The 17,517-nt window shown below is 43.2% G+C and overlaps 1 protein-coding gene across 1 annotated transcript in view; it reads right to left on the bottom strand.

The window, feature by feature from the left end:
• Positions 1–12,420: 12,420 nt before the first annotated feature.
• DIAPH3 (diaphanous related formin 3) overlaps positions 12,421–17,517 on the bottom strand; it is a 120,131-nt gene continuing 115,034 nt past the window's right edge. Inside the window, exon 28 of the mRNA XM_082221404.1 lies at positions 12,421–13,532. Within this exon, the coding sequence (XP_082077530.1) occupies positions 13,276–13,532 (257 nt within the window). The 3' untranslated portion in view covers positions 12,421–13,275. The remainder of the gene's footprint in view (positions 13,533–17,517) is intronic.

Below are 17,517 nucleotides of genomic sequence, written 5' to 3'. Positions count from 1 at the left end.
GGGGGGGAAGAAGAGAGAATGAGACAGAAAACGAGGGGGGGGGGAGAAACGAGGGATGGGAACCGCTGAGCTCTCCACACAGCAGCCGGGTTCCTTCTCTGCGCCTCGTCCTGAGACCACAGGCCTCCCTGAGCTCCCATGCGGTGGGGAGGGATGCCGACTGGAGAGACCTTGTGTTCATCCAATTAATTTGAAGGGAGGGTTGATGGACTTCCGCCACCCAACTGGACTTGCCAAGCCACTTGAAAAGCAGGCCCTAAAGCGAGTCAAGTCTGCAGGCGGGGGACACCAGATCCAATGGTGGTGGTGGGGTGGACGTAGGTAGGTAAGAGAGCACCTTGACCCAAGGAGCACTGCAGAGCTGCTTAATGATGGGAGGCACGCCCAATAGAGGGATACCTAAGGGGGGAGCAAGGGGAGCAAGCCAAAAACACAAAACAAAACACCCAGACATTTTGGCTTTTTTAAAAACAACAACCACCACTCCCAGTTTGGAGTTCTACCCATGGAGAAGAGGGCATATCCAGGAAAAAGAGGATGTATGGCAACCCAAGTTAAAGGTTGCTGGGAATGATAAATCTGTGAGGGGTAAACTACTGGCCCCAGAATTCTTTGAGAGAAAGAGTGTGTTTCTAATCTGCTTTAAAGGTATAATGTGTGCACAGCCTGGAAATCATAATGTATGAAGATCTGGCAAGAAATTTCAATAAAATCAATTTATTTATAATTTAGGATGAACTAGTAAGTAACTTATTCTTAAAGCAGTATGTTTAGAACAGAATATAAGCATGTAAAAACATCCGTAAAATCAGAGTTAAAACATCCAGCATATAACAATCATCTCGATTTGATGGAGCACTAAGAAGCAGATACTGAAACTGCTGCTCTTGGTTTAGATCTCCTGGAGGCCAAACGCCCTCCAGAAAGGAGCTGTGCTGGCTATCAGCCTAAAAGCAGCAAATGTTAAGAAAGTTAGGAAATCCTTCCTGAGCAGTTTCATAACTGGGACACCACTAATGCGAATGCTCTAGATCTTACTGACTCCTGTCACAGGGGAGCTCCGCAGGTGATCTAAAAGCACATGGAGATCTATACTGGAGCAGATAGCCCTTCAGATATCCAGGGGCCCAGACCTGTAGGGCTTTAAAAATTAGCATTCAAATTAAATTTTAAAAGCAGTCTATCTCTGCCCAGTTAACAAGATCTTCAGTGAATTCCCCACTTGGCTCAGTTGCACGGCTCGTTTCTACCAGGAGATAGATTGCGGACCAGGCTCTGTGGAACTCTCACCCAGCTGAGAGCAGACAGATCCCTCTATTTCAGCAAGTAGGCTCAGACCTTTGGCTTTGTCCCACTCCTGGCAGCAGACTGGGTGGAGAGAAAGATGGAAGGAAGGGAAGGAGTGTGGTGGCAGAGAGAGAAGTGGGGGGGGGGGGCAATGCGCTGCTGTCAGGATGTGACCCCCCCCCAGAAATCCCCCCTTTGACAGGGAGGAGGCAGTTGCCCAGCCCTGGTTTAAACAAAGGAATGAACTAGATGTGATGGCAATTATTTAAGTTCTCACAATGTGCACATTTTTAACAGCCACAGAGTGGGGTTTGAGCAGGGGTGGGGAGGAACTACAGGGGTGGGGAGGAACAGTCCAGTCCAGTCCTTCACACACATCACAGAGAAGCCTTCATTGGGAGGGAAGCCTCTGTTGGCAGGAGGAAAGGTCTTCAGCTCTCTTTCCTTGCTCCCCCTTCCCAGTGGGTGCTATCCATAGCTGTCAACCTTCCCTTCTTTGGCGGGAAACTCCCTTATTCCAGCGCCGTTTCCCGCTGCTGTCCCAGATTGTTGATATCCTGTAAATTTCCCGGATTTCAAAGGAAGAAGCTCCTCTCCCTCCTGGCTCCTTGCCGGCCAGGGAGGCTCCTCAACTGCGTTGCTCACCAATAAGGAGTCTGAGAACGACTGGGGGGGGGGGTGGAGCTTGCATGCCCCTTGTCCAGATAAAATCAGCCGCGTTGCCTGGGGACTCGCCTTTGCTTCAGCGCTTCCCAGCGGAGAGGTGACGGTGTGGTTTTCCTTGCTGCTGTATCCCTTTGCCGGGTTGCTGCGCTGTGGGAACCACCGCTTGAGGCTTCGTTTGACTGCTGGCTGGGCTTTCTGCCTTTGGGCCTTGGCTCAGAGGGGCTCGGAATGTACCTGTGCTCAGAATCAGATGGGTACGTCATCGACGGCCCACTCACCCTTGCCGGGGATAAGGTCTGTCTGTAGGGGGGCACATGGTGGGGGGAAAGGAAAGGAGCTGGTTGAGTACAATGGCGGGCGGGAGGCTGCCACCGCCTCGTGTGTGTGTGGCTAGTTAATGCAACCAGAGGGGGGTTTTGAACACTGGACGCCGTTTGGTTGCACGTGCTGCTGCAAAGCCAGGCCGGGGAGCCATCTTAAGTTGAGGCTGCATAGGCCTTGTGGTGCATGGGATTCAGATTCTATTTAGTTGAACCTCTGGTTACAAAGTTGAACCATAGACTGTCCCCAGGACAGGTGAGGCTGCTGATCCCTTATTTTCAAATCTGAAAGTTGACAGCTATGGTACTATCTGCATTAAAACACACACACACACACACAAATGTTAACTGCATTTGCACCATTATGTCAAGGTTTTTGCCGCTAAGCAAGTGCTCCCCCCCTCCCCCCACTGACTTTGAACATATAGAACTGGCTTAGATCTTTGCTCCATCCAACCTGGTATTTTTCACTCTGATTGGCAAAGGCTCTCCTAGGCTTACGGCAAAGGCCTTTGTTTCACAAATGAGCTATGGACTCCCTTTGGAAAGCACACAAGGTCAGCCTTTGGAGTCTCCTAATTTAAGCCAATGACAAAAGAATAAGCCTCAGAAAATGGTTCATTAAAGTGAAGGGAAGAACTCAACTTTCCAAAGACTAAAAGCAAATATTTCCATGCCCACACTATGTAGCCTAAAGGATATTTACAAGAAATCATTCCTGCAAGAGACTCAGTTCTTCCTCACCCCATTCAGGCCTCCATAAACACTATTTATGACTACTTTCACTACCAACCAAGAACTCTTTCCCTTAGAGGACATCAAACAGAGAAAACGTAATATGTCGAGACGTACTTTTTATGTCAGAATTCTGGTAACAAAAGAAGCTCTTTGATGTGCTTCTTCAAGGTTTACAGTCCACCAATAAGTAAGTTGTGCGGATGTAGTTTATAATACTGCACATGGAGACATTTTCTCCCTGTATTTCTTAAATATATTTTCACTGGGGAACTACTCTGCAATGTCCCACTCCTGAATATGAGCAAGGGCATATCCAGAATTGTAATACTACAGGTTTCTTTTTTAAGAACAGGCAAGGATACATATTCTAATAATCTTATGTGTTAGAAAATATATCTGAAGCTATAAAAAATAAATGAGGAAAAATAGTTTCCTCTGCCCCCCACCCCAGCTTCTGTTTTTAGGCCAGTGCTACTACTATTGGCTTCAGCAAGCTTAATCTCTGCCTCCCAGAGCCTGGTAAGGAAGGCGGAGACCTGAAATATTTATGAATAAGACCGTGGCCCATTGTTTTTAGGCTGATTATTTTTAGGTTGATTATATATATATAGTAAAGGTAAAGGGACTCCTTATCATTAGGTCTAGTCATGACCGACTCGGGTTGTGGCGCTCATCTCGCTTTACTGGCCAAGGGAGCCGGCGTTTGTCCGCAGACAACTTCCGGGTCATGTGGCCAGCATGACTAAGCTGCTTCTGGAGAACCAGAGCAGCGCACGGAAACGCCATTTACCTTCCCGCCGGAGCAGTACCTATTTATCTACTTGAACTTTGATGTGCTTTCGAACTGCTAGGTTGGCAGGAGCAGGGACCGAGCAATGGGAGCTCACTCCGTCATGGGGATTCGAACCGCCAACCTTCTGATTGGCAAGTCCTAGGCTCTGTGGTTTAACCCACAGCGCCACCCACGTCCACAGACACACACACAGACAGATACACTCATTTTGAAATTGATGCAATATGGTAGAATGACGTATTGACCCAAAATATTTTGATACTATGCAGTGATTTTTTTTGTGGGGGGATGCAGGGGTATGCATACCCCTGAACATTTTGTGAATCTTTGTACTTTTGTCCATTTACTGTATTCCCCCCCCCCCGATTTGAACTATAAAATGGTGATTTTCTTGAGTCAAAATGAGAGTACCCCTAAACATTTTTTAAGAAAAAAGCATTGATATTATGTAAAAACTAGTATTATTTGTGTGTGTGTATAAATAAAAATTGCCTTTAGTGGTAGAAACCTTCTGAAAGTGACTAAGAGGAAGATATATTTAAAATACAATTTACTAAACCAACAGCATTAAAATAACATTCAAATTTTAATCGAAAATCATAAATGTGAAATATAAAATCAGTATCAATTAAAAACAGGCTTAAATATTTAGGTCTTTTAAGGGAAGGATTCAGGCATACACAGGCAAAATTGCAAAATGTAATTTTTGCTGAAGCCATTTACTTAAAAGGCACCCAGTGAGATGTGATCTAGTGCTTATCTGCAAAGCCTACCCAGCACCTGCACAGCCCTGCACTCAAGGCTGCAGTTCCCCAAGTGAAATAGAATAGCAGAAACCAGTTCAGCCTTCAGGTGGGGAATGGATTTCTGAATGGTCTTAAACATAACCCTTGCATACAAAAGCAGAATGTTATAGAGCAGCTCACGGGCTTCTCTTTTTGTACATCAAGGAAGTACCATATTTTTCGCTCTATAACACGCACCCGACCATAACACACACGTAGTTTTTAGAGGAGGAAAATCCGTAGGCATGCCACCCGTAGGCATTTCCTCCATAACACGCACAGACATTTCCCCTTACTTTCTAGGAGGAAAAAAGTGAGTGTTATGGTGCAAAAAATACGGTATGAAGACCAGGCTTCCTCAACCTCGGCCCTCCAGATGTTTTGAGTCTACAATTCCCATCATCTCTGACCACTGGTCTTGCTAGCTGGGGATCATAGGAGTTGTAGGCCAAAAACATCTGGAGGGCTGAGGTTGAGGAAGCCTGATGAAGACAGTCAGACATGCACCTGCCGTCAAAACCAGTACAGCTCAACACATCTACCACACAAGAATCATGGAAACAAATTCCATCTCTATGAACATGCATGCACACACACGCACACGCACACGCAGAGAGAGAGAGAGAGAGAGAGAGAGAGAGAGAGAGAGAGAGAGAGTGTTATAGGAAATTAGAATAAACAGAGGAACAAAGATAAAGTGGGAAGGCAGAAATATTCTGTTTATTTTATCAAGGGCATAAAGAATGAGCTTGCTCCAAAAGGCACAATTTACTATTAGTCAGCCCATCAGGGACACATTTCACTCACCACCTTCTATTACATTTAAAATGTTTATAGTTATTCATTTCCGATGCCTCTGTGCTCATGTTCCCCCAAGCAGTTGAAGTACTAAATGCAGCTGAGGCAGTGAACCTTTAAGGATCAGCTATATGTGTTTACCTACCAAATCTAAGCTCTGATTTCAGACTAGCCTAACACAAGCTAAATTGGGAATGCTGAAATACTGACATTTCCCTGTACCTAGCTGCTTAAGCAAGGGTGAGGTTTATCTGAACAAGATTCAGCCTTAGATAGTAGAAGGATGAACAATGACAACTGCATAATGTTTTCCAATGAGAGCTTCATTTTTGAACCTGTCTGATATTTGATGCTTTATCCAGGCAGTGTTATGCTGAAGCTGTTTACTGGTTTCTGCAGTTTGTCAGAGTCAAAAGATTTACTGCACTGCAGATCTTCCAAGGGAAAAAAAGAAAGAAAGAAAAAGAGTAAAATGCTCTGATCCTTCTTGGGGGGACTTGACAATCACAAAGGAAAAAGGTTCCTGTATTTCAGAGGTGGAGTTAATGGGAGGTCACTCTGCTATATTATATAGAGCAGAATGCTCCTGTTGCGGTTTTGTTAGAGGCAGAGAAACTCTGCAATGTGGTTGATGTTGTTTCAACAGGATAATCCACCATTGTAGATCTGCCAATTAGAAATCGATATAGACCGCTTACCTTTTGCTGGATGGTGTGATGTGACGCAGCCATTGGGGAGCTGGGGGGGCGCGCGGTGAAGTCCTCACCCATGTGACCGCTGGCAGCATTAACAGCCTCTGCTGGTCAAGGGCTCTTCTGGGATGTCCTGCAAAGCATTGAAATTCAATGGGAAGTAATAGTGCCACTGTATTCTGCTCTGGTCAGACCACACCTGGAGTACTGTGTCCAGTTCTGGGCACCACAATTCAAGAAGGACACTGACAAACTGGAACGTGTCCAGAGGAGGGCAACCAAAATGGTCAAAGGCCTGGAAACGATGCCTTATGAGGAACGGCTAAGGGAGCTGGGCATGTTTAGCCTGGAGAAGAGGAGGTTAAGGGGTGATATGATAGCCATGTTCAAATATATAAAAGGATGTCACATAGAGGAGGGAGAAAGGTTGTTTTCTGCTGCTCCGGAGAAGCGGACACGGAGCAATGGATCCAAACTACAAGAAAGAAGATTCCACCTAAACATTAGGAAGAACTTCCTGACAGTAAGAGCTGTTCGACAGTGGAATTTGCTGCCAAGGAGTGTGGTGGAGTCTCCTACTTTGGAGGTCTTTAAGCAGAGGCTTGACAACCATATGTCAGGAGTGCTCTGATGGTGTTTCCTGCTTGGCAGGGGGTTGGACTCGATGGCCCTTGTGGTCTCTTCCAACTCTATGATTCTATGATTCTATGATTCTATGATTCATATTTGCCAATCATGGCCAGACTAGGGGTGAGGTTTTGGAGATAGACCTGGGGGAGCCAGTTTCCACTCAGGTCCACCTCTGTGGCTTGAATTATGACTGCACTGTGAGTGGGCAGCGAAGTTGGTGTCAGACATCTGACCTACCCATCCTGCACAATTCAGCCGTGTCAGAAGGTAAGTGGACAGTTGTTCTAGCTAGCACGACCTTGCTTGGGAATTAATCAATCGCCATATCTGGGGCAGGGAGGAACTTGCCTGCAGACAAATTGGGCCTGTCTGGAGGTTTTGCCTACCTCACTGCTCCTGGGATTGCAATAAGAAATGAGCTTCTGTTGCTGCAGCTGATCAGACTGGTCTGCCACGTGACCTAGGAATCCAGGATTTACCACCATGGGGCATAACCTAGCCAACTATGGGTGCTGCACCTACATGCAGATGATGCCCATGGACTCGACAAAACCATTTCCCACATTGGTTTTTAGACTGGGCCCAGAGGCAGTGCGTGGGGGGCATGAAGGTAAATAGGACTTCCAAAGTCCCTTCACCTGCCTCAACACAAGTTAATTGTGTTCCACAGCAGGCATGAACTTGCACCAAGCAGAGGGGAAAGCTAGACGGGGATATGGTGAAGGATGCAGGTCTGCCATTCATCTTAATAGCCTCCACAGCTGTCTGGAGGCATGCCTGTGTGTGCAATCGAGTGGCAGTAGAAATTCTGCGTGCCTGGACACTGCACCCATCACTGATGTGCCCAAGCTATTTAGCAACAGGCTGGCTGAATGCAACACACTTCACATTCTGCAATCAAATGTTATCAAATGTTTATGTCCTTATTTTAGAATTGTCATATTCATCATGTTTAGGGTTATGTTACTGAACAGGAACAGATTAAATAAAGAAGTACCTACCTCTTGACTGAAGAGTGTGCTCATGCTATCAGTACATTCTCTCAAACCACCAAAGTGTCAGAAAGTTCTTGAAATTGAAACTGACAAACATACCATTTTTTTCTCAGGGGCAAATATCAAGTTGGGAGTGTAAATAAAACCCAGCATGGATCTGCTCATCAGCATGATGAAGATCAAGTGCTTGCAAATGCTGTCAGTCCAATAAATGTCAGTTAGCGCACCAGCAAAAGGACCGACCCACCCAGAAGTTTTTCCCAACCTCACAATTTGGAAATCAACTGTTTTAGTTGATATTTAAGATGACGCTTGCATTGATCATGTGGATAGACCACTTTTCAATGTTGCAACTGTGACAAACTCCTTGTCAAATGTATTTTGCATCATATTCAGGAAAATTGGCATGCTGAAACTTAAAAAAAATGGGTAAAGCAGTTTCACTGAATATCCTTTAATCCGTGTTTCCCAACCTTTTCCCAACCATCTCCCCATCTGACCTTGTTTGCTTCCTGTGGTTCCCCCATGGGAGGTGCCCCCCCAATAAAAACCAATACAAAGATTCTTTTTCTTCACTTCTCACTTCCCCCTTTAGCCCTCTAGCCTTGTGCTATACCCCCCCCCCATTTACGTGATTTTCACCTGTGGCCCCCTTGGAATATTGGGGGGGGGGCAGGGGGCATAGCTGTCAACTTTTTCCTTTTCTTGCGAGGAATCCTATTTGGAATAAAAAAGGGAAACGTTGACAGCTATGACAGAGGGCCATATGGCCCCGAGTTGGTAAACACTGCTTTAAATGCATGGCTCAGGATCCCCTTTACCCTCACAATAATCTCAGTGGAGCTATAGCTCCTGCCCCATGAAAGTTACACAAAGCAAGGGGGCATGGGAGCAACTTAGGACCAAGTAGACACACCCCTTGAAGCGCCCAATTATCACCCCTCCCTTGCGCTCCCTTGTGTCAAAATTTAAAGTGGTAACCGGGCTCAAGCCAAACCTATGAACCATATCCTGCCCTTGAGGCCGATTGGAACTGGCTCTTCTCTGCCTTCTGCTGATGAAGATGTTCCTGCGTGGAATGAGGGAGCCTTTGCAACCACCACTTGCACCAATTTCGGGGGCAGTAGAGGAGTGTCATCTCCTGCTCCCCCCCAAAAAAAAAGTAGTGGGTCTCTACCATGGTTGGTAGAGAAAGCAGAGACATCACCTTACCAACAAAGGTCTGTATAGTTAAAGCCATGGTTTTCCCAGTAGTGATGTATGGAAGTTAGAGCTGGACCATAAAGAAGGCTGATCGCCAAAGAATTGATGCTTTTGAATTATGGTGCTGGAGGAGACTCTTGAGAGTCCCATGGACTGCAAGAAGATCAAACGTATCCATTCTTAAGGAAATCAGCCCTGAGTGCTCACTGGAAGGACAGATCCTGAAGCTGAGGCTCCAATACTTTGGCCACTTCATGAGAAGAGAAGACTCCCTGGAAATGACCCTGATGTTGGGAAAGATGGAGGGCACAAGGAGAAGGGGACGACAGAGGACGAGACAGTTGGATGGTGTTCTCGAAGCTACAAACATGAATCTGACCAAACTGGGGGAGGCAGTGGAAGACAGGAGTGCCTGGCGTGCTCTGGTCCATGGGGTCACGAAGAGTCGGACATGACTAAACGACTAAACAACAACCATGGTTGGAAACCTTCCAGCTGGCCCAATAAAGAACCTTCAGTGTCTCTATGTATGCACTGAAGATTGCAAATAGATGCAATCTCACTAGCTTTGGCAAAGGATGACTCACTAAAGTCATTTCCATGCTCAACATAGTACTCAGGTATACTAGGGAGTGTTGCCAATTCATTATTCTTTTCAAATAAAGAAAACTGGAGTTATTTTTGTCCACATATATTTTACTTTTGGTTGAACTTAAAGATGCAACAGAATGCCAAAAGGACATGCCCAAACCAACATAGCATCTATAAACCACAACTATTCAGTTAGTTTATATAAAACACAGATATTGTGGTATATTGGACCACATCTCTTCAGACAGGAGTTGAGGGATAGGTTAGCTGAATACTCCCCAATAAGGGGAGGGGAAGCTCTGTACTGTAGTGGCCAGAATATAAGCCGCACCCGCAAATAAGCCCGGGGGGGCAATACCTGAATATAAGCCACTCCTTTAAAATTCCGCAGGCACTCACACCTGAAAATGGCAAATGTAGAAGAAAATCTTTTGGTACCATTCCCCCGTGCTCCAGGACTGCTTCGGGGGGGAGCCACGCCGCTTTGCTGGCAGCCTTCCCCCCTTCCTCCTCTCAGCCAGTGTAGGGGAGGCTTGAGAGCTGTTTCATATTGAGGGAGCCAATTTTTGTAAGGTCGCGAATTTAAGGCGCACTTTAACTTTTCATGGTTGGAATTTGGGGGAAAAGTGCAGTTTATATTCGGGCCAATACAGTATGTACATAAACTAGCATTTCAGATAGAAGGTTAGATTAGTACTCTTCTACCCAAGTTTCCCCCATGCTGCGAAATGTGCATGTGTAAGTATAGAAAGGTAGACATTATAAGACTCAACCCCCTTTTGCATTCTGAAATGTTATGGGTCAGGATCAGTTTTAACCACAACCCCCAGGTTCTCTAAACCAGGCTTCAGTTATTGAACCATTTCAGACATTTTGGTGCTCCCTTTATTGGAAAAAAATAAGAATATCACTTCAGGGTCACAACCCCCTGCACTTTAAAAAATAAATTTGAAGAATATTAGGGTTTTGCTTAAATTTCTTGGGGTCCTTTCTCTATCCTTTTGTTCATTTTGAACAGTCTGAAAATAGTGCCATAAAATAGGTGTGTTCTGGTATATTTCTTTGAATAGACAAGACACCTGTGGCCATAGAAAGTCTGGATCACCTACCATCATTTCCTTCATGACCTTTAAAGATGTCATTTGAAACTATTTCATTTCCAGTTGCTTCATTCTGTGCAAGATGCAATTTCAGGTCCCCAAAGTGAAATCAAGTAGCACATTTATCAGATCTGTTTCCTAACCTCCCTGTTTCTGTGCCGTTATATGTCAGGTGCAGCATACATTCAAGAAGCATGAAGATCCTGGCCTTTCAAAACACATTTCATTCTTACATCATCATCAGGATAAGCCTGTTTAGATGTAGGGAAGAAAACCAATTTTGATGATGAAATGCTTTTTCAGCCTTTTAGAAGATCTACGTTCAAACATAACAGTTCTCATAGTATGTTGAAGCAGTTGAAACAATATTGACCTAACTGAAGGTATTCTTGTTCTATAATCGTAAGATCACACATCACTTTAAAATCTGTCCAAATATAAGACCACACAACTCATAAATGAGGTGTGGGGATTGCAATAGTGGGGAAAGAAACTACCTTTACACACCTAAACACTACAACTACTACTAATATATTGCCGAAGTTACTGCAAAAGGTTTCAGACCATAGAACATGCTGTGATATTTCAAAGAACTGGATTTTTTCTATCAGCATTGTTTGCAAATGTAAGTTTAAGAAGAAAGTGCAGGCAAATAGAGCCTCCTACAACTGGCATTCCCCTCTGGTCCCAACAAGGTTGTCTATCACCAACTGTCCAGTAGGAAGATGTTACTGAGTAGTTCAGTGCAATTTGAACTGTGATTTGGCTTTGCTTTGAGCACCACTGTGGTAATCAAAGAAAGCCACTATGGCAGGTTTTCAACCTTTTGTATCCATGGCTCCCTTGAGCAACTACATTCTTTCTGTGGCACACCTGTGGGGCTCAGGAGCCCAGTTATATCCCCCCTTGCCTAGCAGTCTCTCACCCTTTTTCAAACACCCTCCCTTGTGGAGCGTTCCTTCAGCCTCCTCTCCCCCCTCCCTTCTCCTTGGGAGTCCTCTGGCCAGCCACGGTTGCCACCCCTAGTCTCTGAGCTGCCCCCCTGCCCCACAGAGAGGTGCCTCCTCGCACTGCCCCACAGTGCAAATCAAGGACTGCCTGAATAAAATGGGGAAGCTAGAGACCTGTGTATACCATCTTAAGCCACTGGAGGAAATCTGGGTATAACTGCAATAGGTAATGGTAACAACAACAACAAAGTCCACTTTGGTTCTTAATGCTAGGAAGACACAGAAATGATCTATATTTAACAATGAAAAGTGATCTGAGTTCTTTACATTAAAAAGCAATTCACATCTTCCAAAGGCATATTTGTCCGATTTTTAAAGGAGCAAATAAATACAGTACAAGAAGATGTGTAACAAAGAAATATACTAAATTCAATAATCCCTAAACCATTTTGGTGAGGAATTTGAAGTTTGATCTGTTTCAACATTCTGCTTTTATTTGTTCAAAAATAATTAAGGCAATGCATTTTTTTTAAATAGCTCCTACACAACATTTTGAAGAAAATTATTACCGGTAATCGGTGTGTCCAAATAATCTGCAGGTATGATCTTATAAGGATCTCATAAATGGATCCAGTTTTCCAACCAAATTAAAACCAGAAGCAATATACTATTGCAAGAGTAATTAATTAGTCTACACTGCAGTGATGTGCAATTTACAAATGAATTAAAAATACACCAATATTAAGTATGCGAGAAATCTCTACCAAACCCAACAGCATGCATTGTAACAAAGTGATTTAAAAAGCCAATTCTGGCAAATATTTCCTTAGGTGTCTTTCTGTGCGCAACAGAAAAATTAAGATCAGTCACAGTCAAAGAGTAACTAAGTTCCTTTAATAATCATAAATTTGTGCTAAGGCAAAATTGTGTTTATATTTCAAGTTTGAGTAACAGCTATAGGTTGGATATACATCATATCATACATTTGATATTACTTTATGCATAGATACGCAGTATTGTCTGTAAATTAACAATAAATGAATGCATTTTAGCACTTACCTGATGAAGAATCAAGCTATACTATTAAACTTATTTATAACTTATGTAATATTGTATTGCACTTTTTTCTACTAAAATTTCAGACTCTGCAATGCACAATACCCAGGATGTACATAGCTTGATTTGCATTTTTAAAAATTTAAGTCAATAGCTTACAATTGTTTTAAAGTGGAGCACATGGGGGGAATGAGTGTTAATCAGCAGTCAACAGATCTGTGAACCAAAATTTTCCCCCTTTCATTATCCTTGAATTGTCTTCCAACTACGCAAGACATCAATGCCATATTACAGGAATACAAAGAACAATTTTGTATTCAGGCACAAAACATTATAAATCCATACATCAAATGTGCATCATGCAAAACATGTAACAGCCATGAAAAGCTTCTTTATGGTGCCAATCAGAAAATAAACATTTATTGCTTCAGAAAGCTAATGGAGATCAGTTGCTCAAAAGCTCATTTACATCAAATACTCACAGCATGTGAAAAGCTAATGAATTAGTCTTTCTGAAAGAGAGGAACATGCTAATTTTTTACTTGCAGGTATTTCTGATTTGGAGAATTGGTCCACCTGCATTTCTGAAGTTGTATATTCTGTTATAGACATACATTTTTCTTGAACATCTTAAGGGACTCAGTTTTTGCTTTGATCGGTGAAGTCAAAGATTACAGTGCTCGTAATCTTGCTAGCAGTGCTTCTACTTCAGGAATTGCTTCTCCTTTAGAAACAAAGCCAGCAAGCTCCATGTCTTTCCCTCTACTTCCTCCATTACTAATGCCCTTCTTTCCAACAGCTGCTCTCTTTTCTACAGATGAATTAGTTTCCATCTTGAAATTAAGGTCCTTGCTCATTGGATTCCTTGTTGATGTTGTGTTCATATTGTGGTGCAAATGTAACTTTTCTGTTGGTGCTTTCTGGTTTTCTGTAAGGTAGAAAACAGACAAATCACAATTATTTTTGACTCAAGCACCCCAACTGCTGAAAACTGGCAAAGCCGTGCAATTCTACATTCTAAAGAGAAGAGCGGGTGTTTGGTTAATGAACTGAAAGAACCCAGTAGCAAAGTTGAAACTGTGATCTAAGGAAAACACATTGAAGAAAAACTGTTAATAAAAATAACAAAGTCTACCCATGGACAAGTCAAGTGTATGGCTAGCATCCAAAGAGCCACATGCTGTAAGCAAGCCCAGCAGGATGTTTAAACTTTCCAAGGCACGCTTGGGTACATGGAAATGGTAGGGTGGTCTTTGGAATCCTAGCCTGACATTGCATAAATATAAAGCAGGAGCGCTTCTCAAATGCTGAACACTCATCCCTCACATTGAAACCAATAACGTCTTGGAATCTTCTAAACAAAGAATTAGTCCCAGAGGAAACAAGAGAATGGTGAGCCTCACCTCCCACCCCCAAGTAACAGTTTAGCTCAGATGAGTACACTTGTCAATGAAACCGACATAGGGCGTTTTTACATTTGTAAATTCATGAAAGTGAACATAGCAGCTTCCAGATACACAGGGTTGTATCCAATGATGTGAGGATCTCATCTTCCTCTCCTCTCCCTGTACACACCACAAATCTCATTGAGACGGGACCTTGGCTGGATCAGGCCATCTACTCTAGTATTCTGACTTCAAAACTCCCTAACCAGATGCAGTTGGGAATATCATAGTTCATTATTGTCCCCGTAATTTGATCTATTAAAGAGCCAAAATGAAGTGTAGATTCACTTGGGGCCTTAAACAATACATAAGGCAATTATAAAAAAATCAATATATTCTTCAATTTACCTGTCTAAACAAACCTTCTGATAGATCCTATACTTTTTTCTTTTAAAAAAGGCATATTCAATATTCATGTAACCTTGAACAAGGCTTGAAAATGGTTTCAACAAACTTGACATGACATTTAGAGTTTTTTGGTTATTCGCTGAAAGATGTTCCATCATCCCAATAGTAATGACTTTGGAGCACAGGCAGTCACTCATGACAGTGTGTTTTATGTGAGTGCTGAAAATCCCAACCGAAAACAGCTTGTACATTAAAAGGCTGCTGCTGAAGATATTTACTGCACTGTCATTCCCTGACCAGGGGCTCACAATGATGGATGAGTTTTTTACACAGTTTCTTGGGCAATCTCAACGAATTTTAGAAGTATGATCACCTTTTGGCTGTTAGGAGAAAATAAAATAACCTCTTCTATCTCCTGCATCAGGGGGACAATTGTTACTTAAAATCCAATAAGAGAGAAGCAATTTTCACTTAGCTTCATTTACTGTATGAGAAAATTGCACAAACATATAACCAGAATTAGATACACACAAGACTCAAAGGAATGGCACTAAGCATGTAAGATGATTGTGTCTTTTTGAATTTACATAGTATGAATTTAAATGTGCAACTGCAAAAGAGATAAATACTGGAATGATTATACTAGCCTGAAAAAGAATAGCCATATTAGAGACAATTCAAAACTTAATAAAGGCTCCTGGTATGGCTCTTGAACAAGAAAACTATTTTCTTCCTATCATGCAATTTGTAGAAATTTCCATGTACAGCTAGACTTTGATATGAGGGCATTTTAACCTTTTTACACATTTGGGGTCATAACTCACCCTAAAACATGCAAAACTAGCCTACTCCACTTAAGACCACTTGCTATTTCCTTAAAGTACAGGAATTGGCTATCCTGTGGTTCTGAAACTCCCCTCCCCATTCTGTCTATATATATTTGTGTGTTTTAATTTTAAAGTTTCTTAAAAGGGCATCATCGTGGTGAGACACCTTTTTTGGTTGATGCAACAGTTAACACATGCAAATGTTAACCATTCAATATCCATGGGGCAGTATTTAATTAACTCTTTACATTGATACAAGAGGATTCATAGATGCCCAGTGCAGTTTAGGGGAAACCTCAGAACAGGTGTAGGTGGTGTGGGGCGGAGGGGGTGGAATAGAGTGGTTCCAGCATGCAGAGGAAAATCCTTGCACTGATGAACAGTAGTCTTAGGTCTTTATTGCATATACGAGTAGCTCCAAAACTGCATGTGGTTTTCAGCTTCAAACAAAAATGTATGAATAAGCATCAGGGGGTCTGAGAAAATAATAATTCTTATGGATGTATTACATTCATATCCAATGTTTGCACCATCTTAAGCTGTAGCAATTGCCATGAGGGTGCATAACTACTGTAGATTGTTTTGATTGTTGTTAGTGTGAAGTGCATATTGTGAAGCAGCTCTGGATATGAACAAAAGCCCGGATTCAAGTACATCTTAGTCCTTTTATGTGACAGTCCTTTCAAGGAGCCTAGGGCAGTACACATTCCCCATCCTGTTTATATCCTCAAGGCAAGCCTGTAGGGGAGGCTAGACTCAGAAAAATTACCCCCAGATCAGCCAGTGAGCTTCCTAGCTGGGTTGGTGTTTGGGCTTTCAATGGGAGAAGAGGTATCAGGGGCCACTGTTCTGCAGTAGTTCCTGGGTTGTCTCAGTGATCATCTCTAGGGACAGTTCCAGAAGATCCCACTGGAAGGGTGTCCCTCAGTTCCCTGGCTCTTGAGTTATGAGATGCCTCTTGTCTCCAATGCTATTCAACCTCTATAGGAAGCCTTTGGGAGCAAGTCAACAGGACATACGAAGTGAGGGGGCATTATTACAGTGATGCTACTCAACTCTACTTTTCGGTAACAATTGAGATGGCTGTGCAGGTCCTGTACTGGTGTCTAGAGGCAGAGGTGGGCTGGATAAGGTTGAATAAACTGAATCTGACAAGCGGGGCACTTTGAGCAGCTCCCATGTACAGGAAGTTGTCTATGCCATTTCTGAACTGGGACAGCCTGACCACATTGCCCATGCATTGCTAACCTCAAGGTTATATTTCTGCAATGTGCTCTGTGTGGGGTTACCCCCAAGATTGGTCTGGAGGCTGCAGCTAGTACTGAATGTGGTGGCTAGAATGCGGTGGCCAGGTTGCTTGTGAGGGCAAACTACCATCAGCATACAGCACCTTGTTTGTGGTATTTGCAATGAGTGCCAATCTGCCCCCAATCCAAGTTCAAGTTTTGGTACTAACACATCCAGCCCTATACAGCTTGGGAAAGGTTATTTTAGAGACCACATTGCCCCTTATATACACATCAGGTCACTATGTTCTGTAGGAGAGTGTCTCCTTCAAGTTCTTGTTGTTGTTGCTGCTGTTATTGTTAAAAAAAATATACCACCCTTCATCTGAAGATGTTAGGGTGGTTCACAAGATAAAAATACAGGATAAAAGCACAAAATAAATAGTTAAAACAAAAACAACCCCACCTCAAACCCTCCCCCAAATACATGGGCCCCATAGAATAGGCCGTAGAATATTAATCTGCCAGAAGCTTGGTTGAAGAGAACATTTTTGCCTGGTGCCTAAAGACGTATAATGGAGGTGCCAGATGAATTTCCCTGGGGACAGCATTCCACAAACGGGGAGCCACTGCAGAAAAGGCCCATTCTTATGTTGCCGCCCTTTGGACCTCACGTGGAGGAGCCTCAGATGATAAACACAGAGTCTGGGATGGTTTATATGGGGAGAGGCGGGCTTTGAGGTATTGTGGTCCTGAGCCCTTTCAGGCTTTATACGTAGGTCAAAACCAGCACTCTAATTGGTAACCAGTGCAGTTGAACCGGGATCGGTATAAAATACTCAAACTGCCTTGCCCTGGTGAGCAACCTGGCTGTTGAAATTCTAAACCGGTTGCACCAAAATATTAGAAGTCCACTCTACAGTGATTCAGAAGTAGGTTCTCTGTAAGGCTTCCCCTGTTCTGTGAAACAGCATGCTCACTGAGCTACAACAGATACCCAGATCTGTACTCCATGGAAACAAGAGAAGACATTTTTGTTCTAACATGTATTCCCGGGTAGAGCAATA

The sequence above is a fragment of the Podarcis vaucheri genome, assembly GCF_965113315.1.
Source record: "Podarcis vaucheri genome assembly, chromosome: 4".
Classification (NCBI taxonomy): Eukaryota; Metazoa; Chordata; class Lepidosauria; order Squamata; family Lacertidae; genus Podarcis; species Podarcis vaucheri.
The sequence above is the reverse complement of the archived record's forward strand: the minus strand, read 5'-3'. Positions and strand labels throughout refer to the sequence as shown.